We start from the raw sequence: 22,550 nt of genomic DNA, 5'->3' as shown, positions 1-22,550 counted from the left end.
CAACAACTGGAGAAGTTAAAAAAAAAAGGGGGTGGTGGTGGTGGTAGTGGCACCAAAGCATTTGATTTAGAGAAACAAAGATGAAGAATCTAATTACATATTACAGAAGACAGGCAAAAGCAACTATGAAATAAGCAAAATTTATCACAAGTTCAGTTGTCCTTAGATATACTTAGATTTCATAGAGTGGTAATACAAGTAAATACAAAGGGAAAACATCTGGATTTCATCCTTGACCTAATTTAAAAATTAAAGAGAGATGCTAGGTTCACAAATAAATGTTTTAAGATTTTTAGTGCTTAAATCATCAGATTTACTAAAAAAATACCATCTAAATAGTTCAGATTCTTTTCTAAATAACTGCTACATGATGAAAGTTTCACTGTTCAAATGCTTTCTCTACTATCAATTCCAGTAGTGACAGTGTTGTGACTGGAATTAAGAATCAAAAAGATTAAAAAGGCAAAAGATAGCTATCTACTCTCCTGGGATTTGAGAAGGCAATACTTATAGTGAGTTCTCTGAGGTACTTACTTAATCTCTGCTCCACATACTCGACAATAAAAACTTTGGGTTTAGATGAAGAAGAAGAGAATCTAAACACTCAACAACCAAAAAAGGGTATTATATTTCTATTATGTTAGGTAATTCTACATCAAACAGTGATGAATTTTCTAGTTACTATTAATGATGAAAGAAGTCATTTCCCCCAGGAAGGTGGGTCCCTGGTGTGCCAGCTGGCTACACAGCTCTGTAAAAGGGAAACAGAATAGTAGAGGTCCTTATTGGAATGTGTCCTATGGATTCAACTATGGGAGTAGGTAATGTTCAAAAGACACCAAAGTTTTATAGTCTGGTATCAATTTCTGGTAGGATCTGTTAGAAATGCAAGGGAAAAAGCCGATTTTAAATTTCTTTAGCATCCAAATTAAGCCAGGAAAATGTAATTAAGAATACTGTTCAATAAATATGCTTATTAAGTAACTTAAGAGGGGTCTCTTCCTTTTACTTGCAAAGGACAATCAACTTGATCTTAAGCTTATTTGCTCAAAGTATGCCTTCCCCCAAATTTAAAAGGTACTATGAGTTCCATAAGCTATGCTACAGTCAGAAATTTATCTTTTTTTTTTTAAACACTTAGGTTAGAGAAGGTAGGTAAACAGAACATTTGTGCTGGCTTTCATGAACAGCTTGAACTTAAGGAGCATTTTAACCAGCAGAACACTTACAGCTTAGCAAGAGGTTTAAAAATTACTATAGCAAAGAAGTCTCGAAGTCATCAAAATACTGATGCCTTAATGTCATCAGTATTTTTTTCTTACTGATAGAAGTTATTGCTCAGGATAGAAAAAATAGTAGCTATGCAATCAAGAGATGTCAAGTTTCCAATTCACAGTATGTTAAATAGACTTGCTGTGACAGATGAAATGCTTCATCACTTCAAGAGCTACAAACAGCCCAACTCTAAATTCATGACCTAAACATATTTTATCCAGTTTAAGAAATCTGAGATACATTTTTGAAGAAGGGGCAGAGGTGTCTACTTATTCATCAATACAGAAATAGCCATATATATTTCATGAATATAATTAACATTTTTCTTGCTTCTGACACCTATTACAAAGAGCTATGAGTCCAGTTTTTTATATACTTCAAAATCTTCCCCATGTACAAAATTCTGCACATACTCTAATGAAAGCAGCAATATTTCCTGAAGAAAAAAATAACCATGTACATTTATTTACAAGTCTTAATATAGAAAAATCAAAATGAAAATTGAGAACACTGCTCATTTTTCTAATTGCATTTGACATACAAAATGGAGTTTCCTCAGAAAAAAGATTTGTATGAAATTTACCTTACCTTATGATTTATGCTCTAAGAGTACATTTTATAAAAATCAGCAACCAGGCTTCTTTTATGTTTAAATGAAATCAACATGATAAGTATAATGAGTAACTTTCTTTTATGTAGTAGCAAAGAGGGTCAATAATCCTTTCAAGAAAGAGACTATTTCATTTCCTCCCAACTTGGATTCACCGTAAACACGATCCACAAATGATATTGGAACCTGGTTAAAAAAACACACATTAAGTCAGTCTTCAAAAATATTAAAAAGGAAGTTAGCAAGCATACACCAATGCAGTACAAACACGCTCTGTCTTATGATAGCCCTTCAAGTAAGTTCAGAAGTTATGTGTTATATATAGTTAAGCTGTTATAGCAACTGTACATCCAAATCTTTAAACATTTCGTTACCTAAAAAAAGGTCAAATAAACCAAATCTAAAACCATCTGAAAAGCAATGATCCTGAATATTAAGCTGTTGACCTGTTTCAACCAGAATTTCAAGAAAAAAATTTATACTTCAAAGTAAAAGACTTTCACTACATTTTTTCAGTAGTCCATTCAATTTATGTTACTATGTTTTAGTGTTAAATTAAAAATCTTGACACTCTCATGGGGACATGGCATTCTAATTATTTTCTTGCTATGAGTAGGAACATTAGTGTTAAAGGAGGAGAGCCTTTCCTAAGAGCTCAACAGCTAGCTGTATATATTACTGACCACCTCCCGCCCCCATTAACTCCTGTCCTCTTCATGGAAAATGGCAAACGGATTCATCATTAGAGTGGTTCTTGGCTATGGAAAGAGGAAAAGGAGCAAACACACTCATCCCCCAGTGCTGAGTGGTCAGAAGAAAGGGCAAGATGCAGAACCTACCAGTAACTTTTAATTCTTTAAAAGGGAATGATGCCTTCTATTAATGTTTTAAATCCTGGTGGGGTCAACGTAGTTAATTCGAAAGTGAATTTTTACCCTTTAGTGCAAGGACGTTCCAAACAACTAGTATTTAGTAGTTGGGCAAGTTAAACTTTTTATGATAGTCTAAACCTACTTTTTATGATAGTCTAAACCTACTGTTTCCTTACAAGGGATACGGCAATCTATTTACCAGCAGTTTGCCTACCTCGCCAATAGTATAATTCAACTGTCTTGCCCGAACAATCATCTCCATCTGGAACACATAGCCTTTAGAAACACATTTTTCTATTAACTTCTGTAGAACTTCTTTTCGGTATAACCTGTGAGAAAGTAAAATACATATGAACATAAATACACTTGCTACATGTATCCTTTATGAAAGTCCACTGGTATTTATAAAACCTACAACTTTTCAATAGCTCTTTGCATGCAGAAAAACTGTCACAGCTTATGATTAGGATACACTTGTCCTGAGCGGAATGGTCATACAATCTTTGGTAAATAATTGAGAATAATTTTGAAAATGAATTCTTAGTATCTTTTAGGGAATTATTTCCTTACCATACTACCACAGATTATAAAAATAGGATAAAGTGAGTCATCTGAAGTAGAACCACCATTTTAAGCTTTTAAATTTTAAAGTTGAATGAAGAGAAGCCATTCCAAATATTCCAACAATAGAGTTGACAGACGACGACAAGTAGATGACAAGAGCAAACCCAGTAATTAACAAGTGTTTCCTCATAAATGTCTGAGCAGCTTCTATTTCCCAAGATGTACTAAATAAATTCCCTGAGATAAACACAGTGCCCTTAGGGGACTTAACAGGGAGCTCCTGAAGAAAGTGACTGGGTTCATCCAGAGGACTTCTCAGCTCCTGTCTCTTACTTTGTGAATCTGATGTGCTCCACATTTGGCCTGTGCATCTGCCCACTGCAGGTCTCTAACTGTGACCTCAATTGGTGATAGCTGTATCCTACCAGGATTGCCTCAATCCTGCAATGCCTAGATTCCTGTCTTAACTTTGTGTGTCAATTCTGACAAAGGACCAAAGAATTAATTATTTAATGGAAAAAAGCAAATGCCAAGTAATACATGGTCATACAATACAGTTCATCTTCTATAGCAAGACTAAAATTAAAAATATCACCCACCAAAACAAACAAAAATTACCCTTCCCCCAACCTGGAAGAAGGCTTTGTTCTAATTAAATGATAATTTTTTTTAAATTAAAAATACAGAGAGCAAGGTAACTGCAAACACCCTAACCATTAACTATTTTAAGTTTTTCGGTGGACAGAGCAACAATATTCATGTGAATTGCCGAATGTTGCTGGAAGAAGTGCTGTTCTTTGGAGCCTATCACCAATGATAGCAATGTTCTGAATAAGAAGTGGATTAAGCAGCCACCATGGCTCCCTAAGGCCCCCACTAGGGGCTGAGCACCAATGTGAATATTAACAAGCACACTAACCTAAGCCCTACCTTTGATGCTCCTTAGAAAGTACATTTCCCTTAAGAAGATGCTCAGGCCTCAGGGCGCCTGGGTGGCTCAGTGGGTTAAAGCCTCTGCCTTCGGCTCAGGTCATGATCCCAGGGTCCTGGGATCAAGCCCCGCATTGGGCTCTCTTCTCAGTGGGGAGCCTGCTTCCCCCCCACCTCTCTGCCGGCCTCTCCGCCTACTTGTGAACTCTGTCAAATAAATAAATAAAATCTTAAAAAAAAAAAAAAAAAAAAAGAAGAAGAAGAAGAAGATGCTCAGGCTTCATTAGCAATTTCTTAAAGATTTTACTTATTTATTTATCAGAGAGAGAGCATAAGCAGGCAGAGTGGCAGCCAGAGGCAGAGGGAAAAGCAGGTTCCCCACTGAGCAAGGAGCCCAAGGTAGACTCAATTCCAGGACCCCAGGATCATGACCTGAGCCTAAGGTAGTGGCTTAATCGACTGAACCACACAGGCGTCCCTCATTAACAACTTTTAAGGAATTTCACTCTATCTTTGTATGCTCTGGCACAAAAATGTGGTAGAAATTAAAAGCATTTCTTAAAAATAAGTCACTGTATACTAAGAAATTCAGATAAGAAGTTGTTAATAACAGAAAATATAAAATTACAGTTTTCACTATACCTGAAACTTCCTGTTAAATCCGATGCTCCTGGTCTGAGCAAAATCTGAGTTATAAAATTGGCCCCGCGGCTGTTTAAATAAAACAATTAGATTTTCCTTATGTATTTTCTAAACAAGAGAAACACAACCAGGGTCAGAGTGCTAAAACCATTATACTAATTTCAGAAATGCAACACTGTTTTATCAACACGTCAATTTTATAGAAATTTTAGTTAGTAAAGGATGTGATATTCTCATTTTTGAGGAAATGGGGACTTTTATTCTCTGAATGTGACACTTAGGACCTATAAAACAATCATTCTTCTAAACTTTATGGTAAGAAAGATAATGGATTTTTAATTCAATTTGCATATTTGCTACCAGTCCTCATTTAGAATTATGACCATTTCTCAGAAAGCAAAAGGAATCAGGGATTTGGAGTTTCCTTTTCAGATTCTAATAAGCACAAGGGATCATGGGTTTCAATCAGGCAACAGGTCAGTCTGCATAATAATGGCACTTTTTTTAAAAAGAAGGTATGCAAGTAGGCAAGAGTTTTGGTTTTTGGCAATCTCTGGAAATTGAACATAATGTTCATTTTGAAACTGTTTTCTTTCTACTTGGGCCGCTATAACTAAATACCACAGACTGCGTGGCTTAAATGAATTTATTTCTCCCAGTTCTGAAGGCTGGGAAGCCCAAGATCAAGGTGCAGCAGACATGGTTCCTGGTGAGAACCCCCTTCTTGGTACAGAGGGCTGCCTTCCTGCTGTGTGCTCTCACAGAAGAAGAGGGCAACAAAAGCCAAGCCCTCTGGTCTCTTTTGGAAAGGGCACTAATTCCACTATGAGTGCCCCATGGTCACTAAATTTAATTACCTCCCAAAGGCCCCACCTCCAAATACCAACAATTTGAGGGTAAAGTATTTTAACAAATAAATTTTAGCAGAGACATCCTGGCCCTAACAATGACAAGGTATGTGCTTCAAACAAAACTAAGTATCAGTTTCAAGCTATTACTAATACCAATGATTACCATTTCAAAAAGATCTGAAGTGCCCTTGGAAAAAAGTGACTTTTGTATTACAGCTATTTTAGTGAGCTCCGACTGAGGAAAAAAAAAGTTTTCTGAGGCAGTTTCTCTCCAAAGCCAAGGTAACTACCAAGGCCCTCCCTAGGAAAGATTATTTTTACACAGATAACATGGTTAGGGCTATAGCTGGGATAATAGCTTACAAAAACATTTTCCCAATAACAAAATTCTAGGACATAGTTTACCTCTCAGAATGGGTTTAATCAAAGGAAAGTGAGTGTGTATGTATGTATATATGTGTATGTATACATACACATCTGTACCTCAAATCAGTGAATGTATCTCTAAATTGGGGTTTTTAAATTAAAATGTAGTAAGAGTCAGATGGGCTTGGATTAAAATTCTAGTTCATACAAATGAGTCCATGGGCAAGTGATTACATAATCTTTCTCAGGAGTATGTATTTCAGTCAGTGCAGACATTAACAACTAATGACAAACACACCTCAATACAACTTGGGACTCCTTAATTTTAAAGTGGGAGCTGTGATGACCAAATTCAGAGGGCCTGAGAGATTACTCACTCGTTGTTCTCAACACTGGCTGCACAATAGAATCCTCTGGAGAGCCTGTGAAAAATACTGATGGTTCTGCCCCACCCGTGGAGATCCATTTGCACGGTCTACAGTGTGTGCGCGCACACGAGAAAGGGAAAATGACAGGGAAGAGTAGTGTACGATTTTCTCTCCATGTGATTCCAGTATTTGGCAGGATTAAAAACCACTGTTTTATCCAATCCCTTCATTTCACCGAACATTGAGGTTCTTACAGGTCTTAAATGACTTTCCCAAGGTTCCGCAGTTAAGAGGCAGAACTGTGATTAACTTAACAAATCTTCAGTAGGAATGAAAAGGGTCATAAAAAACACTAATATTAGTAAATATTAGTAAAGGCATACCTTTACATCTGTAGGGGTATGCTATCATATATTAAGCAGGAAGCTACATAGATCCCTTATAGATTTCATCTTCTCAACCACCACAAAAAGGTGAAAGAGATTAAATAAGGTCAGAAATTCTTTGTGAGTCTTCCAATCAAGAAGTAAGATACTCCTTCCCTATCCTTTGATTATGGACCCTCTCTCTTTTGTGTGTGTGTGTGTGTGTGTGTGTGTACACAAGACTACTCAATCCCAAAATAAGTGAATAGTTCACTTAAAGGTGAAGGTACAGAATCAATTTTGCTGAATTAGACCATTTCTAACAAAGGTTCAAAAGCTTATGCTGATTTTTCCTTAGTGACAAATATTCAAAATTAAATACTTTAATCATAGGAAAATTGGGACACAAGGAGCTATCTGGGAGTATATATTGGAAGTTAACAATCCGATCCCAGAAATCCCAAGGCAGCATGGGGAGTAATCCAAATACCTGCCACAAACACACTCCTAGTAGGTACAATAAAGACTAGAGAAACTGCAGCGCGTGTCTATACCTGATTATTTTTCTTTTCAAATCCCAGCCGTATACACCTCCATTTCCTTTGTAGCGAGTTCCAGAGACAATGTCAAAATTACCCTCCTTCTGCTTCCTGAAGAAATAAATACATTAGCTGTCAATTAGAAAAAGCTATTGAACATTCAATATTTATTTTCACGAGCTACACAAAATAAGCTTTTAAGATTTGCGTAGGAAAAACTGCCAAGAAAACAGATGAACTATACTACTGAAAAATCTTTCAATGTAAGATTTTCAGACCTGATATTTTTCCTTTATTAATTTCTAAAACTAAAAAATAGTAGTACTTGCTGATGGTACCATGTGAAACCATCCTAAAATGTAATCCCCCTCCATTCTGTTCTTGGCCCTATTACTAAGTAAACAGTGTTACAACAGCCTGGTAACCCTTCAGACCGTTCTCTTTGCAGAAAAATACAGACAAAGCCCCAGGGATTTTGGTTGCTTTAACAAAATTAGAAACCAAAAAAGTATATTCTGCAACTTGCCTTTTGTCAGTTAATGATATATATAATGGAATCATGGCCATCCCTGGAGGTCAACAGAGAATTTCCCCATTTTTTCTAATAGCTGCAAAAATTTCCCATGGGACACTGGACCCATATACTTGTATGGTTGTTTTCATGGTGGGTCTCCCAACCCCCAACACCACAACCACAATGAACAGTGTGACAACGTTCTTATAAACTTACATCCTAGTGCTTATACAACCCAAAGTGGAATATAAGAGAATTGCTAAAACAAAGCTTACAAGTATTTTGAACAGTTATCACCAGAAACTACTTTCCAAGAAGGTTGTAGCAACTCACACTTCTCCAGCAGTATTTGGGTGTGTCCACTTCCCACCATCTTATCCGTGCTAGATGTGTTGCTCTATTTAAGTTTGTAATTAGGACAAAATAATGGGTAATAAAATACTGCCATAATTATTTCACTTCATGTTTCCCTGCCAACATCCCAGGGTATCTTCCCTCAGGCTTCACAGCCATTGGTGTTTCTTCTACATAGGGCTTGTTTCTAGCTTTCACCCATTTTTCTATTCCCTTGGTTCCATTTCCTTCTCAGGTCAAAGGGGCTCTTGGGAATTAGATATATAAGCAGAAAGATATCTCTGAGGCGACCTTATGCAGAGATCAAAGGATAAGAAGAGCTAGCTATTAAGGAACAGGGAAAGAGCATTTTAGGCAAAGAACACAGTGCTCCGTGTGACACAGAAATGGAAGGAGCATGCCTGCCGCAGAGGGGGTGGAGAGGAGGGGCACAAGAGGAGCTCAGAAAGGGACGCAGGGGCCAGATCACGTAGCTGTTTGAGGGGCAAGGAAAAGTTTCTTTTTAAAGTTTCTCTTTAATGAGAACTCACTGAAGTAATCGAAACAGGAGAGTAACATTATCTAATTCTGTTTTAGTATATTTAGCTTACACTGAAAACAGTTTCCAAATTCTTATTCTGAGAAGTTTCATGTTGTCTTGGATTCTTTTTTTTTAAGGGTTTATTAATTTATTTGACAGAGAGAGAGAGCGAGAGCGTGCACACAAGCAAGAGTAAGCATCAGCAAGGGGAGGGGCAGAGGGAGAGGGAGAAGCAGACTCCATGCTGAGTAAGGAGCCTGATAAGGGACTCGATCCCAGGACGCTGGGATCATGACCTGAGCTGAAGGCACACACTTAACGACTGAGCCATCAGGTGCCCTTAGATTTTCTAAGAATACAACCATACTGCCTGCAAATAAATACTTTGTATCCTTACTTTTCATACTAAATTCTTGTTCTTACATCACTTAAAATGTCCACATATAATGACAGCTGGCATGCCTGCCTCAATGCGTTTATTAATGATTCAGCATTTCACCATTTTGTAAGATGTCTGTCTTAGGACTGGATTGTCTTTATCAAGTTTAAATGGTTTCTTTTTATTTCTGTTTTCAAGTTTTATTAGATGTGGCTAGTACATTTTATCAAATACCTTTAAGCAACTACAGACTTAATCATGCTGCTTTCTTTGCTAACATGATAAATTATGTGGATGATTTCCTGATGATGAACCATTCTGGCATTCTTGGAATAAACCCTACTTGTTCATGGTGTTTTACCCTTATGATGTAGGGCTTAATTCCATTAACATGGAAGTCACCTTCCATCTTTTCCTGTGGTCTGGGAGAATTTAGAGTCCCTAAAATACATCATCTAGCCACGAATCTATAGCCATGAGGCTCAGATTTGTATGTTGGTTTCATTTCTGACAGCAAACTTAACATAGCGTGTGCATTTTTAATTAGTAAAAAATGAAAATAAGTCAAATATTAAAGTAAGATAAATGATTTGAATCACAATTCTTTCAAATATTAAAAAATACCTACCTAATGAATTCAGGAATAAATTTTGGCTGAAATTTAGAAAAAATAAACATTAAGTCAGTAAAATAGGCTTAGACTAACACGAATAGCCAAAGAAAGAAACATACCACTTACATGGTGTGAGAGATCAGCATCCATAATAATGATGTAGTTTCCTGTGGCGTGTTTCATTCCATGAATATATGCAGTTCCTGAAAATGAAAATATATCCACTAAAGAAAGCCATCAGAAATGCTTACATATACATGTGAAATTAAGCACCTGAAAAGCATACATCAGTCCCTTAAAGGTGATACTAAACTATAATTAAATCCTATTTATTCTCAGTCAAAAACATCTCTCCATTCCGTTCTTTCATCTGCCACTTCACCTTAGTCCCAGGCACCATCTTCTGAAGCTCAGCTCTCCACCTAAAAGTGCTTCCCTGCTTCTGCTCTTCCCATCACTCCTGGCCCATTTCCACAAAAGCTATCCCGAGTGTAGTCTCCACTGTAAGCTGAGTACACTAGAGGGATCTGGTATTTGGGGTCAAAGACACAGCCAACAATTACTTAGCTCCCTTCATGCCTGAAAGTCCCCAGGGACCTGACAGGTAAGGGTAAGTGGGGATTTGGGGGAGTCCCACATTCCCTAGTTCCAACCCCCCACAGTATCTTATTAGCAATGGTGAACTCGTCTAACTTCTTTTGCTAAAGAGTGAAGATCACAGCTTTTTCGATTTCCACGGACACGTAGGGAATTCCTGATTGCTTTTGTGGCAGTTTCCATTATTTCATTCTCAAAGAACCTCTGGGTTCAGATACTCAGGACACTTGATGATGTCAGAGAAATGGTCTTCAAGACAGCAACAAATACTCAAATTTTTAAGAACTGTGCTTCCTCCATGCTCTCCCAATTTTTCAGTAAAATTATACTACTTCTTAAACTAAGCAACTATAACTAGCCCAGAAATAAAGGTACTGAGATACTCATTTCAGAATGATTAAGTTCATCTAAGATTTTAAAGACTAGAAAAGTTTTCTTTTTAAAAAATAGTTACTTTTTACTACTTATAAAGAAATGTTCAAAGATTTATAGCTAATACAGCATGCTGGTCCAAAACATTTACCCTCAGATCCCTTCTCTGGCCCTGCTCTACCTGTTCTACATTGCATGGAACTACAGTTCCCACGTACTCTCCTCAACTGGTGGTCAGATAGCTTCGGGAGGCAGGAGGGATCGTTTCCAGGAGAGAGAAAAGGAAAACTCTGTGTCCCCCTTCCTACTCTGCCTCCCAGCACTGACTGGGTATCCTCTGTGGCTCTAGCTCCTGCCACGTATCCCCTACTTCATCCTTCCAGCCCCTTCTAAATAGCCTGGGTTCCTAGGCTCCAAAAACACCATCTGCTCCCACTGTTGCTCCATTCTAGGGGTGGCAGCAACCTCTTGCCATTACCAGCTGAGTGGCCTCACTGTTCCATTCCATTTGGCCTCTCAGCGTTCCTTACCTGTGTAACCAGATTCTTAGTATTAAATTCCCTACACTGAAAGGTTGACAGTGGTTTCTGTTTTCCCAAGTGGACCCTGACTGATACATGCAACTCAAGTTAAACCATATACGCATCATTAAGATCATTAAAAACCATCAGAGGTCACTGTATTTTGGCCTTCTTCCAAATTTGGAAAATACACACTGGGTAAGCTTACCAAAGAGAAAAGCAAGTATGAGGGTCGAGAGGTTCTACTTACCCAGGCCCAACTTTTTCTCCCGTGGTCTTAGAAGCTGCAAGAATAAGAAACAGCATTTTAACACAAATACTAAAAATAATCTAATAAAAATTCTTTTTTAGGTGTCTACTTCTTTTAACAAAAATATAGCTGCATTTATTAGACCTTAAAGCAGAGTATGTTTAACATTTTTTTTGCCATGGTAAAAAAAGTGTTTAGCAACAAATCAAATAGCTTAGTAAGTTGGAAAAACAATATTCTTTTAAACCCAACTCTGCAGGTCAAATTTTAAGCATTTTTTTTTTCCTGGTGCTATTCACCAGAAAACAGTAGGTAAACAATGTTATGTCTATTACTTTATAATTTTGAACAACAGCTGTTGATTCCTTCTCCTAAGAAAACTGAGGATTTAACTCTTATCCTATACCTTCATGTATTTGTTTTCTCAAATACTTTATCTGTTTTCTCAATCCCTTTTGTGACTTTATTATTTATTTATGTTCTCGATCCACCCCCACCCCCCCTGCTTTTTATTTTTTTCAGTCACAAAAATAATACAGGCTTATGGTTACAAGTCAGACAATATATGGTCATACATTAGTTAAGGCATTCAGGTCAGTTGCAGGTATGTGCCATTACAAATATTGCTACAATAAAGATACTTGTACATATATCCTTTTGTAGGGGTCCTGTCATTTCTGTTTAGCATCCCAAAAGTTGAATCACAGTGGCTGAAAAGGTATGCATGCTTCTTATCTGGATTCCTTGTCTGATTTTAAATGCTGATATCACTCCATCAACTTATCCTGACTTTATGCTTGAAGACCTCATTACATTCTCTACTGGCCCAATGATATGATTTTAGGGTTACAGGCCTAACGATAAAATTTTTTTTTCTCTTACTTTTCGTCGATCATTTAGTCTTTCTATCCTTTTTTTCCCTTTCATATATAAACCTTGACTTCAGGTTCAGCTTTTTTTATTTGTCTGGAAATTTCTGAAGAAAGTAGAATGCCAAGAGTTTGATTCTAAGTTTCTGAGGTATGGGGCTCACATGGACTCACTACCAAGCCTATCTACACCCCTTCTACATTTTCCAGTGTAAATCTCTTAAAGTATTTTCAGTTTAATTCAACCAGGATAGACTTTTTGTTAAACTTCATGTGAACCGCTGTAGGTCTTGGGGAGGAACAAAGATAAAATACTCCATGAGCTCTTATATAGAAGAAAACTAGACATTTAATCAAACATGTATACTAATTATAATTCACTGGACAAAATCAAATAAGATATATCAGGTTTTATTTTTGTCACTGATGATTACTGACAAAATACTGACCTGGTATCTGCTCTAAAAAACAAATCCTTTAAAGTTCACCTTAGATTTTCTAGAATCCTATGTTTCAGTTGGAAAAATCTTTTTTTCTGAAGTTTTTATAAAATATAAACCATGCTGCATGATAAAGTACTATGGGACAGTTAAAAGAATGAGATAATTTAGCAATAAAAGATCTCTTGGCTACAGTTAAAAATCAACAGAATGATACAGGGAGATTGCATTTATGTGGAAACACAAAGAACGCCACATTGCCTAGTTTGACAAATATAGACACATACACGGGCAGGCACAAAGGTCTGAAGCAAGCCACACCAAGCTGCCAGACTGGGGTGTCCCCTAGAAAAGGAACTTGGAGGGGGACCATAAAGGCAACGTCAGTTTTATCAGCAACTTTTTCACTGAAATGCAAGGCTCTCTCGTTTTTTTCCCATTTTATTTTTGGCCATTTACAGTTGTGAATTTATGTTTTTGTAAGAGATTTTATCTATTTGAGAAAGAACAAGAGAAAACACAAGTGGCAGCGGGAGGGCGGGGAGAGAAGCAGATCTCCTCCGAGTGGGGAGCCCAATGTGAGATCTATCCCAGGACCTCAGCTGAGGCTATGACCCGAGCTGAAAGCAGATGCTTAACCAACTGAGCCACCCAGGAGTCCTGAGAATTATGTTTTCGTACATTTGATTAGGGTACTGATCTTTTTTTTTTTTTTTTTTTAAAGATTTTATTTATTAGAGAGAGAGAAAGAATGTACAAGCAGGGGGAGCAACAGAGGGAGGGGGAAAAGCAGGCTCCCTACTGAGCAGGGAGCGAGAGACAGGGCTCAATCCCAGGTCCCTGGGGTCATAACGGAGCTGAAGGCAGATGCTTAACCAACTGAGCCACCCAGGTGCCCCAGGGTACTGATCTTTTTGTTAGAGGTAATATTTTGGTACTTAGGGATAAATGATATTCTTAAAGTAGTCAAACCTTTCAATCCTACAGTTATATTACATGTTCTTTTAAAGTAATGAACATGCATTACATTTTATTAAAAGAACAATCTGTAAAAAGACTAACCTATGAAATAACATAGGTGACTTAAACTAAGCTCTAGTTGGAGGCTGAAACAGACGGCATACATCAAACGTAACAGAAGCACTCAACATGGAAAGGCTGAAGCCCCATCTCCTATCCCTCTGCCCTATAAGCATAGTTAAAAGCTCAGGGTCCGTGCCTCCAATTGTTCTTCAGCCCCACCTCCGCTGTTAGCTGTGTAACCTTGGAAAGTGCCTTAAACTCTCGTTTCCTCAGAGTTTAAAGAAAAAAAACTTCCTTTATTTTTTGGAAACATTCATTTCAGCCACTTTGAAAGACTAGCAAACAAAGCATCTGTGAATATTTCCAGATATTGTAAAATAACTTCAGTAATAATTTGTCTCCATCTTCTATCCCAACAAACCACACATATCACTTCAAAGCAAGTAAGCGCTATCCAAGGCATGGCCTGATATTGTCTGGGTTGGGGAGACGGGCAATTTTCTATTTTAAATGATTTAAAGGTCATAAACAAATGAAGGAACAGGGAACTTCCCAGGTAATATAGGAAAATCATAACAGTGAATATAATTTTTTTCCTCATTATTTTGAATTTTATTGGGTTGGTGGGAAAAATGGAACTTCTTGAGGGCCAAGTAGTTTTAGAATTTGAAAAGGTCAATAGACTTATTCTAATATCAATCAATTATACCTCAAGGTTGAATCAAGTTCTATGACAAAAGTATTCAAAATATTGTCAGGTTGATATTCCCAGATTAAATAACAACACATAACTCAGAGTAGTCTATACAGTAACAAATGTGATTCAGTGCCTTGGCTCACCTCTATAAGAAAAAGTGGGGAGCTGCTGGCCAAAAAAAATGAACCTGACATCATCAGAAGTCACTGCTAGGAGGTTGGAAATCTGTCAATTTTTAATCTCCTCCTGTGTATCACAAGATATTTAGAGAACTGGAGGTGTGACAGACATTTGAGTTGCCCATGTGTGATATGGAAGGAATTACTAGCACAGAAAACACTTACCATGCGTGTAAGAATAACACGTCCCTTAATCTCTTCTATTGACCACCATCTACTCCAACTGAATAGAAATTATTTCATTATCAGGATTAATGAAGAATGTGTGTGCCTGGTAAAAATTTTTTTTTTCCTAATGCTTAATTACCTTTTCTTAAAATGCAAATATCAATAAAGCTTCTCCAAGAGACTTTTTTTGTTTATGTCTATATTGATGGTTCTCTTTTGGGAGATGAGGACAATTTTGCCCACAAGGTCTCATTTGATGATACCCAGAGACATTTTTGGTTGTCACCATGGGGAGAGGGGCTGCAAATGGCATCTAGTGGTAAGACTCCACGGATGATGCTTAATGTCCTCTAACATACAGGACACTGCCCCCACCCCTGCACCAACCAACCCCAACCCCCCACTGCAAAGAATTACTAGGTCCCAAATGTTAATGGTGCCAAGACTGAGAAATTCTTGTCTATACATATTAAAAAATATCCAATGCCTAGAATGTGGTTTTTTTTTTTTTTTTGAGATTTTATTTATTTATTTGACAGACAAGAGATCACAAGTAGGCAGAGAAGCAGGCAGAGAGAGAGGGAAGCAGGCTATCTACCGAGCAGAGAGCCCGATGCGGGGCTCGATCCCAGGACCCTGGGATCAGGAACTGAGCCAAAGGCAGAGGCTTTAACCCACTGAGCCACCCAGGCGCCCCTTGAATGTGTTTTCTAATTAAATCTGGATTTAACTGCATGCTTTTGGCCCAAGATTTATCTAAAGTTGAGCTCTCAAGTATTTTCAAACATTTACAAAATAAACCATTATAAAAATAAACCAGTGATCAAAAATAAAAATTATAAAGCCATTATAAAATGAATTCTACATCTAAGTTACTCCAGTAGAAAAACAACACCCTTCAAAGTACAGTGGGAAAATCTAAAATGTAAGACTCCAAGTCAATCTCCTCCCATAAGACGGCTTTACAGGTAAAACAAAAGATGCTAAGTGCTCTGAAAAAGAAAAAGATGCCAAATTTCCATGAAAACAATCGCCCACCCAACTATAAGCTTTTATACTTGCAAAAAAGGAAGCCGAAAGATCAAAACATACATTACTAATTGCAATCTAGTTCCATAATATTCCTTGTCAATTCAGGAGCATGCTTTAATTTTGCCCTTCAAGAGAACTTATCTGCAGGGTAAGTTGTAAAAACAGAGTTTATCCAAAGGCCAACTATTAACTTTTTAACAACTACTTTTCTTTTTTTAAGATCTTATTTATTTGAGAGAGAGAGAGAGAGTGCATAAGCAAGGGGAGCAGCAGGCAGAGGAAGAGGGACAAGCAGGCTTCCATTGAGCAAGGAGGCTGATGCAGAGCTCGATCCCAGGACCCTGGGATCATGACCTGAGCCAAAGGCTTAACCAACTGAGTCACCCAGGTACCCCCTGCTGTACAATTACTACTGATCCAACGTATCCAAGGCATGTATAACCTCAAGCACAGTGAAAATGCATCTGAATATCAAGTGTGTAAGATGCTTTTAATCATTTCAGTTTCTAGAAAAATTGACTGAATTTAAGCACTGTCGTTTCTCATTCTTTTCCCTAAACAAACATCAGTGATATGACAGAAAAATGTTCACATGACTTACAATCTTGTCTGACCCATAGATCTTCTCCAACTGTTCAGCAATGTCCCTTGTTCCATCTGGGCTTCCATCATCTATGATTATAATTTCGTAATTGATTCCACTAAAATAAAAAACAAAATGAAAGTCTGTATTGTTTGGAAACAGTATTCTCAAAATAAAAAAAAAAAATTTAAAATTACTAATCCCTCACCACACAAGTGGAAATTTATTGTCACATCAATCATTAAAGGAAACCTCAATTACCAAATAAAATAAATGTCATTTAGTACTTCACCTACAAACTCAGCATGTTGCCGAAAAATGCTATAATAAAGTCCTGAGATGTTAAAAAAAAATTCTCACACAGAAAATGTACTCTTCAATTAAAAAAAAATCACAGCAATTCTATATTCTATATGATAGGATATCATGAAATTTTACTTACCAACTTTGGAAATGGAATTGTAGGACCTTAATATCAAAACTTGGTTACAAAAAATATTTCAAAAGTACATTTAAAAGATATCTTAGGTTGACTGAGTTGCTGAGTGAATATTCTTTTAAATTTAATTCCAAATAGGTTTAAATGACATAAGGAACAAATATGAGTTCATTCTATCCATTAAAAAACTCTCTTTAAAATGGCAAAATAATCTCTTACACCACTATTTCAAAGGGTTGTACCCATTACTTCACACTATTAAATACATAAATCACGAATAATTACATAAAAGATTTCAATGTGCTTCAAAGTGAACATCTATCTATTGGCTCTCCATTAATTTCATGTTACTGCTCTAGTGTAAAAATAAGCCAACACAATACTTGGTTGTACATGTTATCACTATGTTTTCCCCCACCTCATTTGAGATTTTTTTTTTTTAATAAATTTTTGGGGAAACTTAATTGGAAAGTAAAGGAAAGCACAGCAAAACTTCCCTACAACACTGTTTCTTCTTTGCCTATATTAAAAACACATATAAGGAAAAACACATTCCATTGTAAAAGGCTTAAAAAAGTCAGCCCCGGCAAACTAGGAAGAAAGCTAAACTCAGCCTATCTGTTAAGAGGAAATAATAGACTTCAGCTTCCCACAGTGCTTTAATTTTGGCAACTGCTTTACAAGCCAAAATATGTAAGATGTTGATTCTAGCTAATACGCTGAGAAAGATATACTTCAAAAACAAATGAAGTTACTCATTAGCAAATTATACTTTCTCTCACTTCAATGTGCCCAGAACACCTGAGGGTAAGGTAGTTTAAAGGAATCCAGCTAAGCTGCCTTTAATTCAACTACACCTGCAGAGAAAATCGTTGTTCCCTTCTTGAAACATCCCTTGGATTAAAGCAAAAAAATATATGAGACTCAGAAGACAAACTAAACAAGATCGACCATATGACAATTTCTCTCATGGGGAAAGTGCTTACAGAAACCAAAATAAGATAACTAAATAAAAGAGGAAAAAGAAATAAATTTTTAAAAAAAATGTGAGGAGCCACACACATGATGATAGCTATGACAGTCAAAGAATTACAGTCAGAACAGCAATGTTTTTCACCAATTAGCATTTCCAAAAAATTTAAGTTTAATAAAACCCGGGGTTGGCTTGTTGGTCGGGAAACAAGCACTCGCGATAATGTCAGTCCCAAGGTGGTACTATATATATGTTTATCCTGCCACCCCCCAGCATTGTGGTATTAACTGTCAATTTTAAGCACATCTGTTGACCCAGCAATTCCACCCTAAAGACTTTATCCCCAGCACACTAGTAAAGTACGAGCGTGTCTGTTGTAACATTCTTCCAAAGGAGCATTCACTGTGCGTCCAGCACTCTTCTAAATCGTGCAAAACATGGGGTGAACAAACTCTGTTTTCATCTGTAAAGCGAAAGTCAAAAAAGAAAAACGAAAAAAAGCTCCAGAAATAATCTGCGTTCACTGGGTTGACACGGCTCGTTAAATTATAAGAGTCATATGGAATATTATCGAATTAAAAAAGATAATTTTCTAAGTTGGTATGTGTTGATCTGGAAAGATCTTCAGAGATCTATACACGATCCCATTGGTATAACCCTAAAACAAGTAACTTCGTACTAACACCAAGATATCCCGAAATCTTAAAAAAATATTGTGTAACACTTCCAAACTCAAAACTCGAAAAGCCCTAGTTTCTAACAATCACATCAAACATCCACCAGTGACCAACGAAGTTGCCCGGCCCAGCAGCAGCTCTCTAACCCACAGAGATCAAACCTCATGCTTACATAAGCCCTCAGCACGGGGGCGGGAGTGAGCGTGCTCATTTAGACTCCCGGCTCCTGCCGCATCCTGACCATCTAGAAGTAGGAGTGAGGTCAAGCTTTCAACCTCGCTCCAAGTGAAAGAGAGCCCAACCCTACTTTAAAAAAAAAAAAAAAAAAAAAAAAGACAGCCGTGGGCGGGGGGAAGGGGGGGGAAGAGGTGGTGGGGGTGTACAATTAAGAGAATGTCTCACAAAACCCAAGGGCAGGAATGAAAACCCAAGACACGGAGAGAATCCCAGAAATATCCGCTTCTGCTTTCTCCAAGGGTGGCCCTCTCCCCAAGTCTTCCCTCAAGAGCCCAAGGAAGGCGACGCAGGGCCGCCGCGCGCAGCCAACCGCCGACACCCAGGCCGGCGAAGCCAGCTCATCTCATTCCTCAGGGAGGGCGGCCGGACACGCTACCTCTCGGAGAAGCTTTTCACCAGCAGCCATACGATGAGCGGTAGGTTCTCACGCTCGTTGTAGGTGGGCAAAAGCACGGAATACTTGTCCTGTCCCCGGGCGCGCCCCTCCGACTCCCGCCGAGACCTACGAGGACTAGCGCTCGCTTCCTCGGAGGCCATGGCGGAACTGCGCGAGACGCCGGAAACGGAATGACGTCAACGCGCCTCGAGAAAGGGACGGGTCGGACCGTACCAAATTCGGGAAGGGGGGGGGACAGGCTCTGTGGTTGGGTTCTAGTTCTCTTAAGGCTATCTTCGTGGTGCCTAGAAATATCCAGCAACTATGACTCCTTAAAGTTGGGTATGAGGGTTTCTCCAGGAAGTGTATGTCTACTTATCACTTTTTCCCATGCTCCGTAAAAATTTGTTAGTTTCTTCCAGTCGCTAGGGGACGCTAAGCCGGAAAAGGAAACGCCTTTTAAGACAACTTCCGAGAGTGGCGCTATGGGGTCCAGGGAGGAGGTGCTCGCCTTGGAGGCTGAAGTTGCCCGGCGTGAGGAAGAGCTGAGTTCTTTGAAGCAGAGGCTGGCGTCGGCTCTTTTGGCGGAGCAGGAGCCAGAGCGGCTGCCGCCGGTGTCGCCCCTGCCGCCGAAGGCCGCCCTGTCTCGAGATGAGATTTTGCGTTATAGCCGGCAGCTAGTGCTGCCTGAGCTGGGCGTGCACGGACAGCTGCGCTTGGCCACCGCGTCCGTGCTCATCGTGGGCTGCGGTGGGCTCGGCTGCCCGCTGGCGCAGTACCTGGCGGCGGCCGGCGTGGGCCGCCTTGGCCTTGTGGACTACGACGTAGTGGAAGTGAGCAATTTGGCCCGCCAGGTGCTGCATGGCGAGGCCTTGGCCGGGCAAGCCAAGGTCTTCTCGGCCGCCGCCTCGCTGCGCCGCCTCAATTCTGCGGTGGAGTGCGTGCCCTACGCTCAGGCGCTTACGGCAGCCACCGCGCTGGACTTAATCCGCCGCTATGACGTGGTGGCCGACTGCTCTGACAACGTGCCCACTCGCTACCTGGTTAATGACGCGTGTGTGCTAGCCGGCCGACCTCTCGTGTCGGCCAGCGCCCTGCGCTTTGAAGGCCAAATCACAGTGTACCACTATGACGGCGGGCCTTGCTATCGCTGCGTATTCCCCCAACCACCTCCAGCGGAGACGGTGACCAGCTGCGCGGATGGCGGGGTGCTCGGTGTCGTAACCGGGGTCCTGGGCTGTTTGCAGGCATTGGAAGTGTTGAAGATCGTAGCAGGTCTGGGTCCGTCTTACAGTCGCAGCTTGTTGATCTTTGATGCCCTCCGAGGACAGTTTCGTTGTATTCGGCTTCGGAGCCGCAGGCCTGATTGTGCAGCTTGCGGCGAGCGGCCCACTGTGGCAGACCTGCGGGACTATGAAGCCTTCTGTGGCTCCTCCGCCACTGAGAAGTGCCGCTCTCTGCACTTGCTGAGCCCAGAGGAGCGAGTTTCGGTCACCGACTATAAGCGCCTTCTGGATTCAGGCTCCCCCCACCTGTTGCTGGACGTCAGGCCTCAAGTGGAGGTGGACATCTGTCGTTTGCCTCATGCCTTACACATCCCTTTGAAACATTTGGAACGGAGGGATGCAGAGAGCTTAGAACTCCTAGGAGAAGCAATCCGGGAAGGGAAGCAGGGCACACAGGAAGGGGCGGCTTTCCCAGTTTATGTGATTTGCAAACTGGGCAATGACTCCCAGAAAGCCGTGAAGGTCCTGCAGTCCTTGACGGCGGTTCAGGAGTTAGAATCTTCAACCATTCAGGATGTTGTCGGGGGCCTGATGGCCTGGGCTGCCAAAATCGATGGAACATTTCCACAGTACTGAGGTGGATGGGAGATCCTGACCTGAGGCAGATGTGGACTACCATGGTACCCAAAAGATACATTTATTTGCGGTTTTTCCAGGAATGTATGGGAGAGACTGGGATTGTCCCCAAACTGACTACATTGGACCCCTTTTTGTAAGGGGCTTTTTTGTTGTAATGCATTGGATGCTCTTCTTATTAATGGGTTGTAATACTGTTTCTGAGAACTGTCTTGTGTTTCCAGCACTTGGAAGATACCTTGAACATGGGAATTACAGTGTTAAGTGACAGGATTCTGTGTTTTGACTGATCATTTCTTCTGTTCTGCTTTTTTCCCACCTCCCCCAATCAAAAAATATTTTAAATTGTCTATGTTAATGCTTGGAAAGCTGTAGTAAACTTAGTCTCCCTGAATTGATCACAGATGATATACTTGAGGTCAGTTTATTGTTTGCCAAGACATTGTTTGGATCTTCAATTTCAAATGATAGAATATGTTCCACAGAAATGTTTAAAATGTAAATTATTTTAATTATCTGGGAAAGGGTCATTCTGTTGAATATTTGAATTAATATCAAAGTGAGATATTTAGTAAGATAAAGGAAACCACCTTTGTAGTCTGTCAGTTTCTCTTATAAATTGCTGATTTAAAAAAATTCTTGCAGTTTTGTACACACTGTGTACTGTGGTTTGGCTTGCTTTGGAATCTTCAAGCCCAGGTCCCAAACTTCTGCCCTCTCCTGCGCTTTATTCCTTACCCAATCTGTTATTATTATTTTTTTTCCTTGCTTTACTGGCCAAGTACACCAAATACAACATTGAATTAAAGTGGCATAGTGAGCATTGTTATTTCTTTCACAATCTCAGGTGAAAAACTGACTATTTGACCAATATGACTTGTTGCTGCTTTACTGTAGCTTTTACCTTTTATCAGATTAAAGAAAATTTCCTTCCTTTTATAATTTGCTAAGTTTTCGTTGAATTCATTTGATGAATGCTTTTGCATTATCATGTGCTACTTTTATCTCTTTGGTTAATGCAGTGGATTACATTGATTCTCTTTGGTGGCAACACACACACACACACACAATTTCCCCTCTCAGTAACTCCCAAGTGTACAATACGGTATTGTCAACCACATGCACATGGTGTACAACAGATTCCAGAATCCCCGGTCCTGCATGGCTGAAACTTGACACCCACCAAACCACTCCCCATTTCTCCCCTTCAGTTTGCCTCTTCTATTTTGACTTAATCTATTTTACTCCCATATTTTTTAGTAGTACAAAATGTAGGTGTTTTTATGTTTATCGATTAGACAACGTTTTCATGAAATGGCAGGTTTGCGTAATTTCTATACAAAATGAAAAGCAAAGATTTGGTCGATACCCGTGGCAAGTTGAAGAATGCCTACCCTGTCAAGAGGGCCTCTGCCCAATCCAGCTGATTGTTGCGTCCAGGTCTATAATCCTCAGAAATCACAGATGTAAATGTGAAATCTTTGTATCTTTGG

General features: G+C 39.3%; 2 protein-coding genes across 2 annotated transcripts; one reads left to right on the top strand and one right to left on the bottom strand.

Annotated features, from left to right (window-relative positions):
* Positions 1 to 126: 126 nt before the first annotated feature.
* Positions 127 to 19,366, bottom strand: DPM1 (dolichyl-phosphate mannosyltransferase subunit 1, catalytic). Its single transcript, XM_044262825.1, has 9 exons — positions 19,196 to 19,366; positions 16,512 to 16,611; positions 11,503 to 11,536; positions 9,889 to 9,965; positions 9,778 to 9,803; positions 7,398 to 7,493; positions 4,894 to 4,962; positions 2,972 to 3,086; positions 127 to 2,071 (listed from the first exon to the last, which is right to left on the bottom strand). The coding sequence occupies exons 1-9, from the start codon at positions 19,354 to 19,356 to the stop codon at positions 1,967 to 1,969; spliced, it is 783 nt and encodes a 260-aa protein (XP_044118760.1). The 5' UTR covers positions 19,357 to 19,366; the 3' UTR covers positions 127 to 1,966.
* Positions 19,367 to 19,577: 211 nt separating this feature from the next.
* Positions 19,578 to 21,999, top strand: MOCS3 (molybdenum cofactor synthesis 3). The gene has a single exon (XM_044262824.1). The coding sequence runs from the start codon at positions 19,681 to 19,683 to the stop codon at positions 21,055 to 21,057; it is 1,377 nt and encodes a 458-aa protein (XP_044118759.1). The 5' UTR covers positions 19,578 to 19,680; the 3' UTR covers positions 21,058 to 21,999.
* The last annotated feature ends 551 nt before the right edge of the window (positions 22,000 to 22,550 follow it).

The sequence above is a fragment of the Neovison vison genome, chromosome 8, assembly GCF_020171115.1.
Source record: "Neovison vison isolate M4711 chromosome 8, ASM_NN_V1, whole genome shotgun sequence".
Taxonomy (NCBI): Eukaryota; Metazoa; Chordata; class Mammalia; order Carnivora; family Mustelidae; genus Neogale; species Neogale vison.
Note: the sequence above shows the minus strand (reverse complement) of the source record. Positions and strands in the feature narration are given on the sequence as shown.

Excerpts from the sequence above, each read along its gene's own strand:
- MOCS3 (XM_044262824.1), top strand. The coding sequence starts at position 19,681 with ATGGGGTCCAGGGAGGAGGTGCTCGCCTTGGAGGCTGAAGTTGCCCGG.
- DPM1 (XM_044262825.1), bottom strand. The coding sequence starts at position 19,356 with ATGGCCTCCGAGGAAGCGAGCGCTAGTCCTCGTAGGTCTCGGCGGGAG. Across the intron at positions 7,494-9,777 it reads TTTATTCCTGAATTCATTAG|GAAGCAGAAGGAGGGTAATT; the intron begins GTAGGTATTTTT and ends TTATTTCTTCAG. Across the intron at positions 4,963-7,397 it reads TTGAAAAGAAAAATAATCAG|CCGCGGGGCCAATTTTATAA; the intron begins GTATAGACACGC and ends TTATTTAAACAG.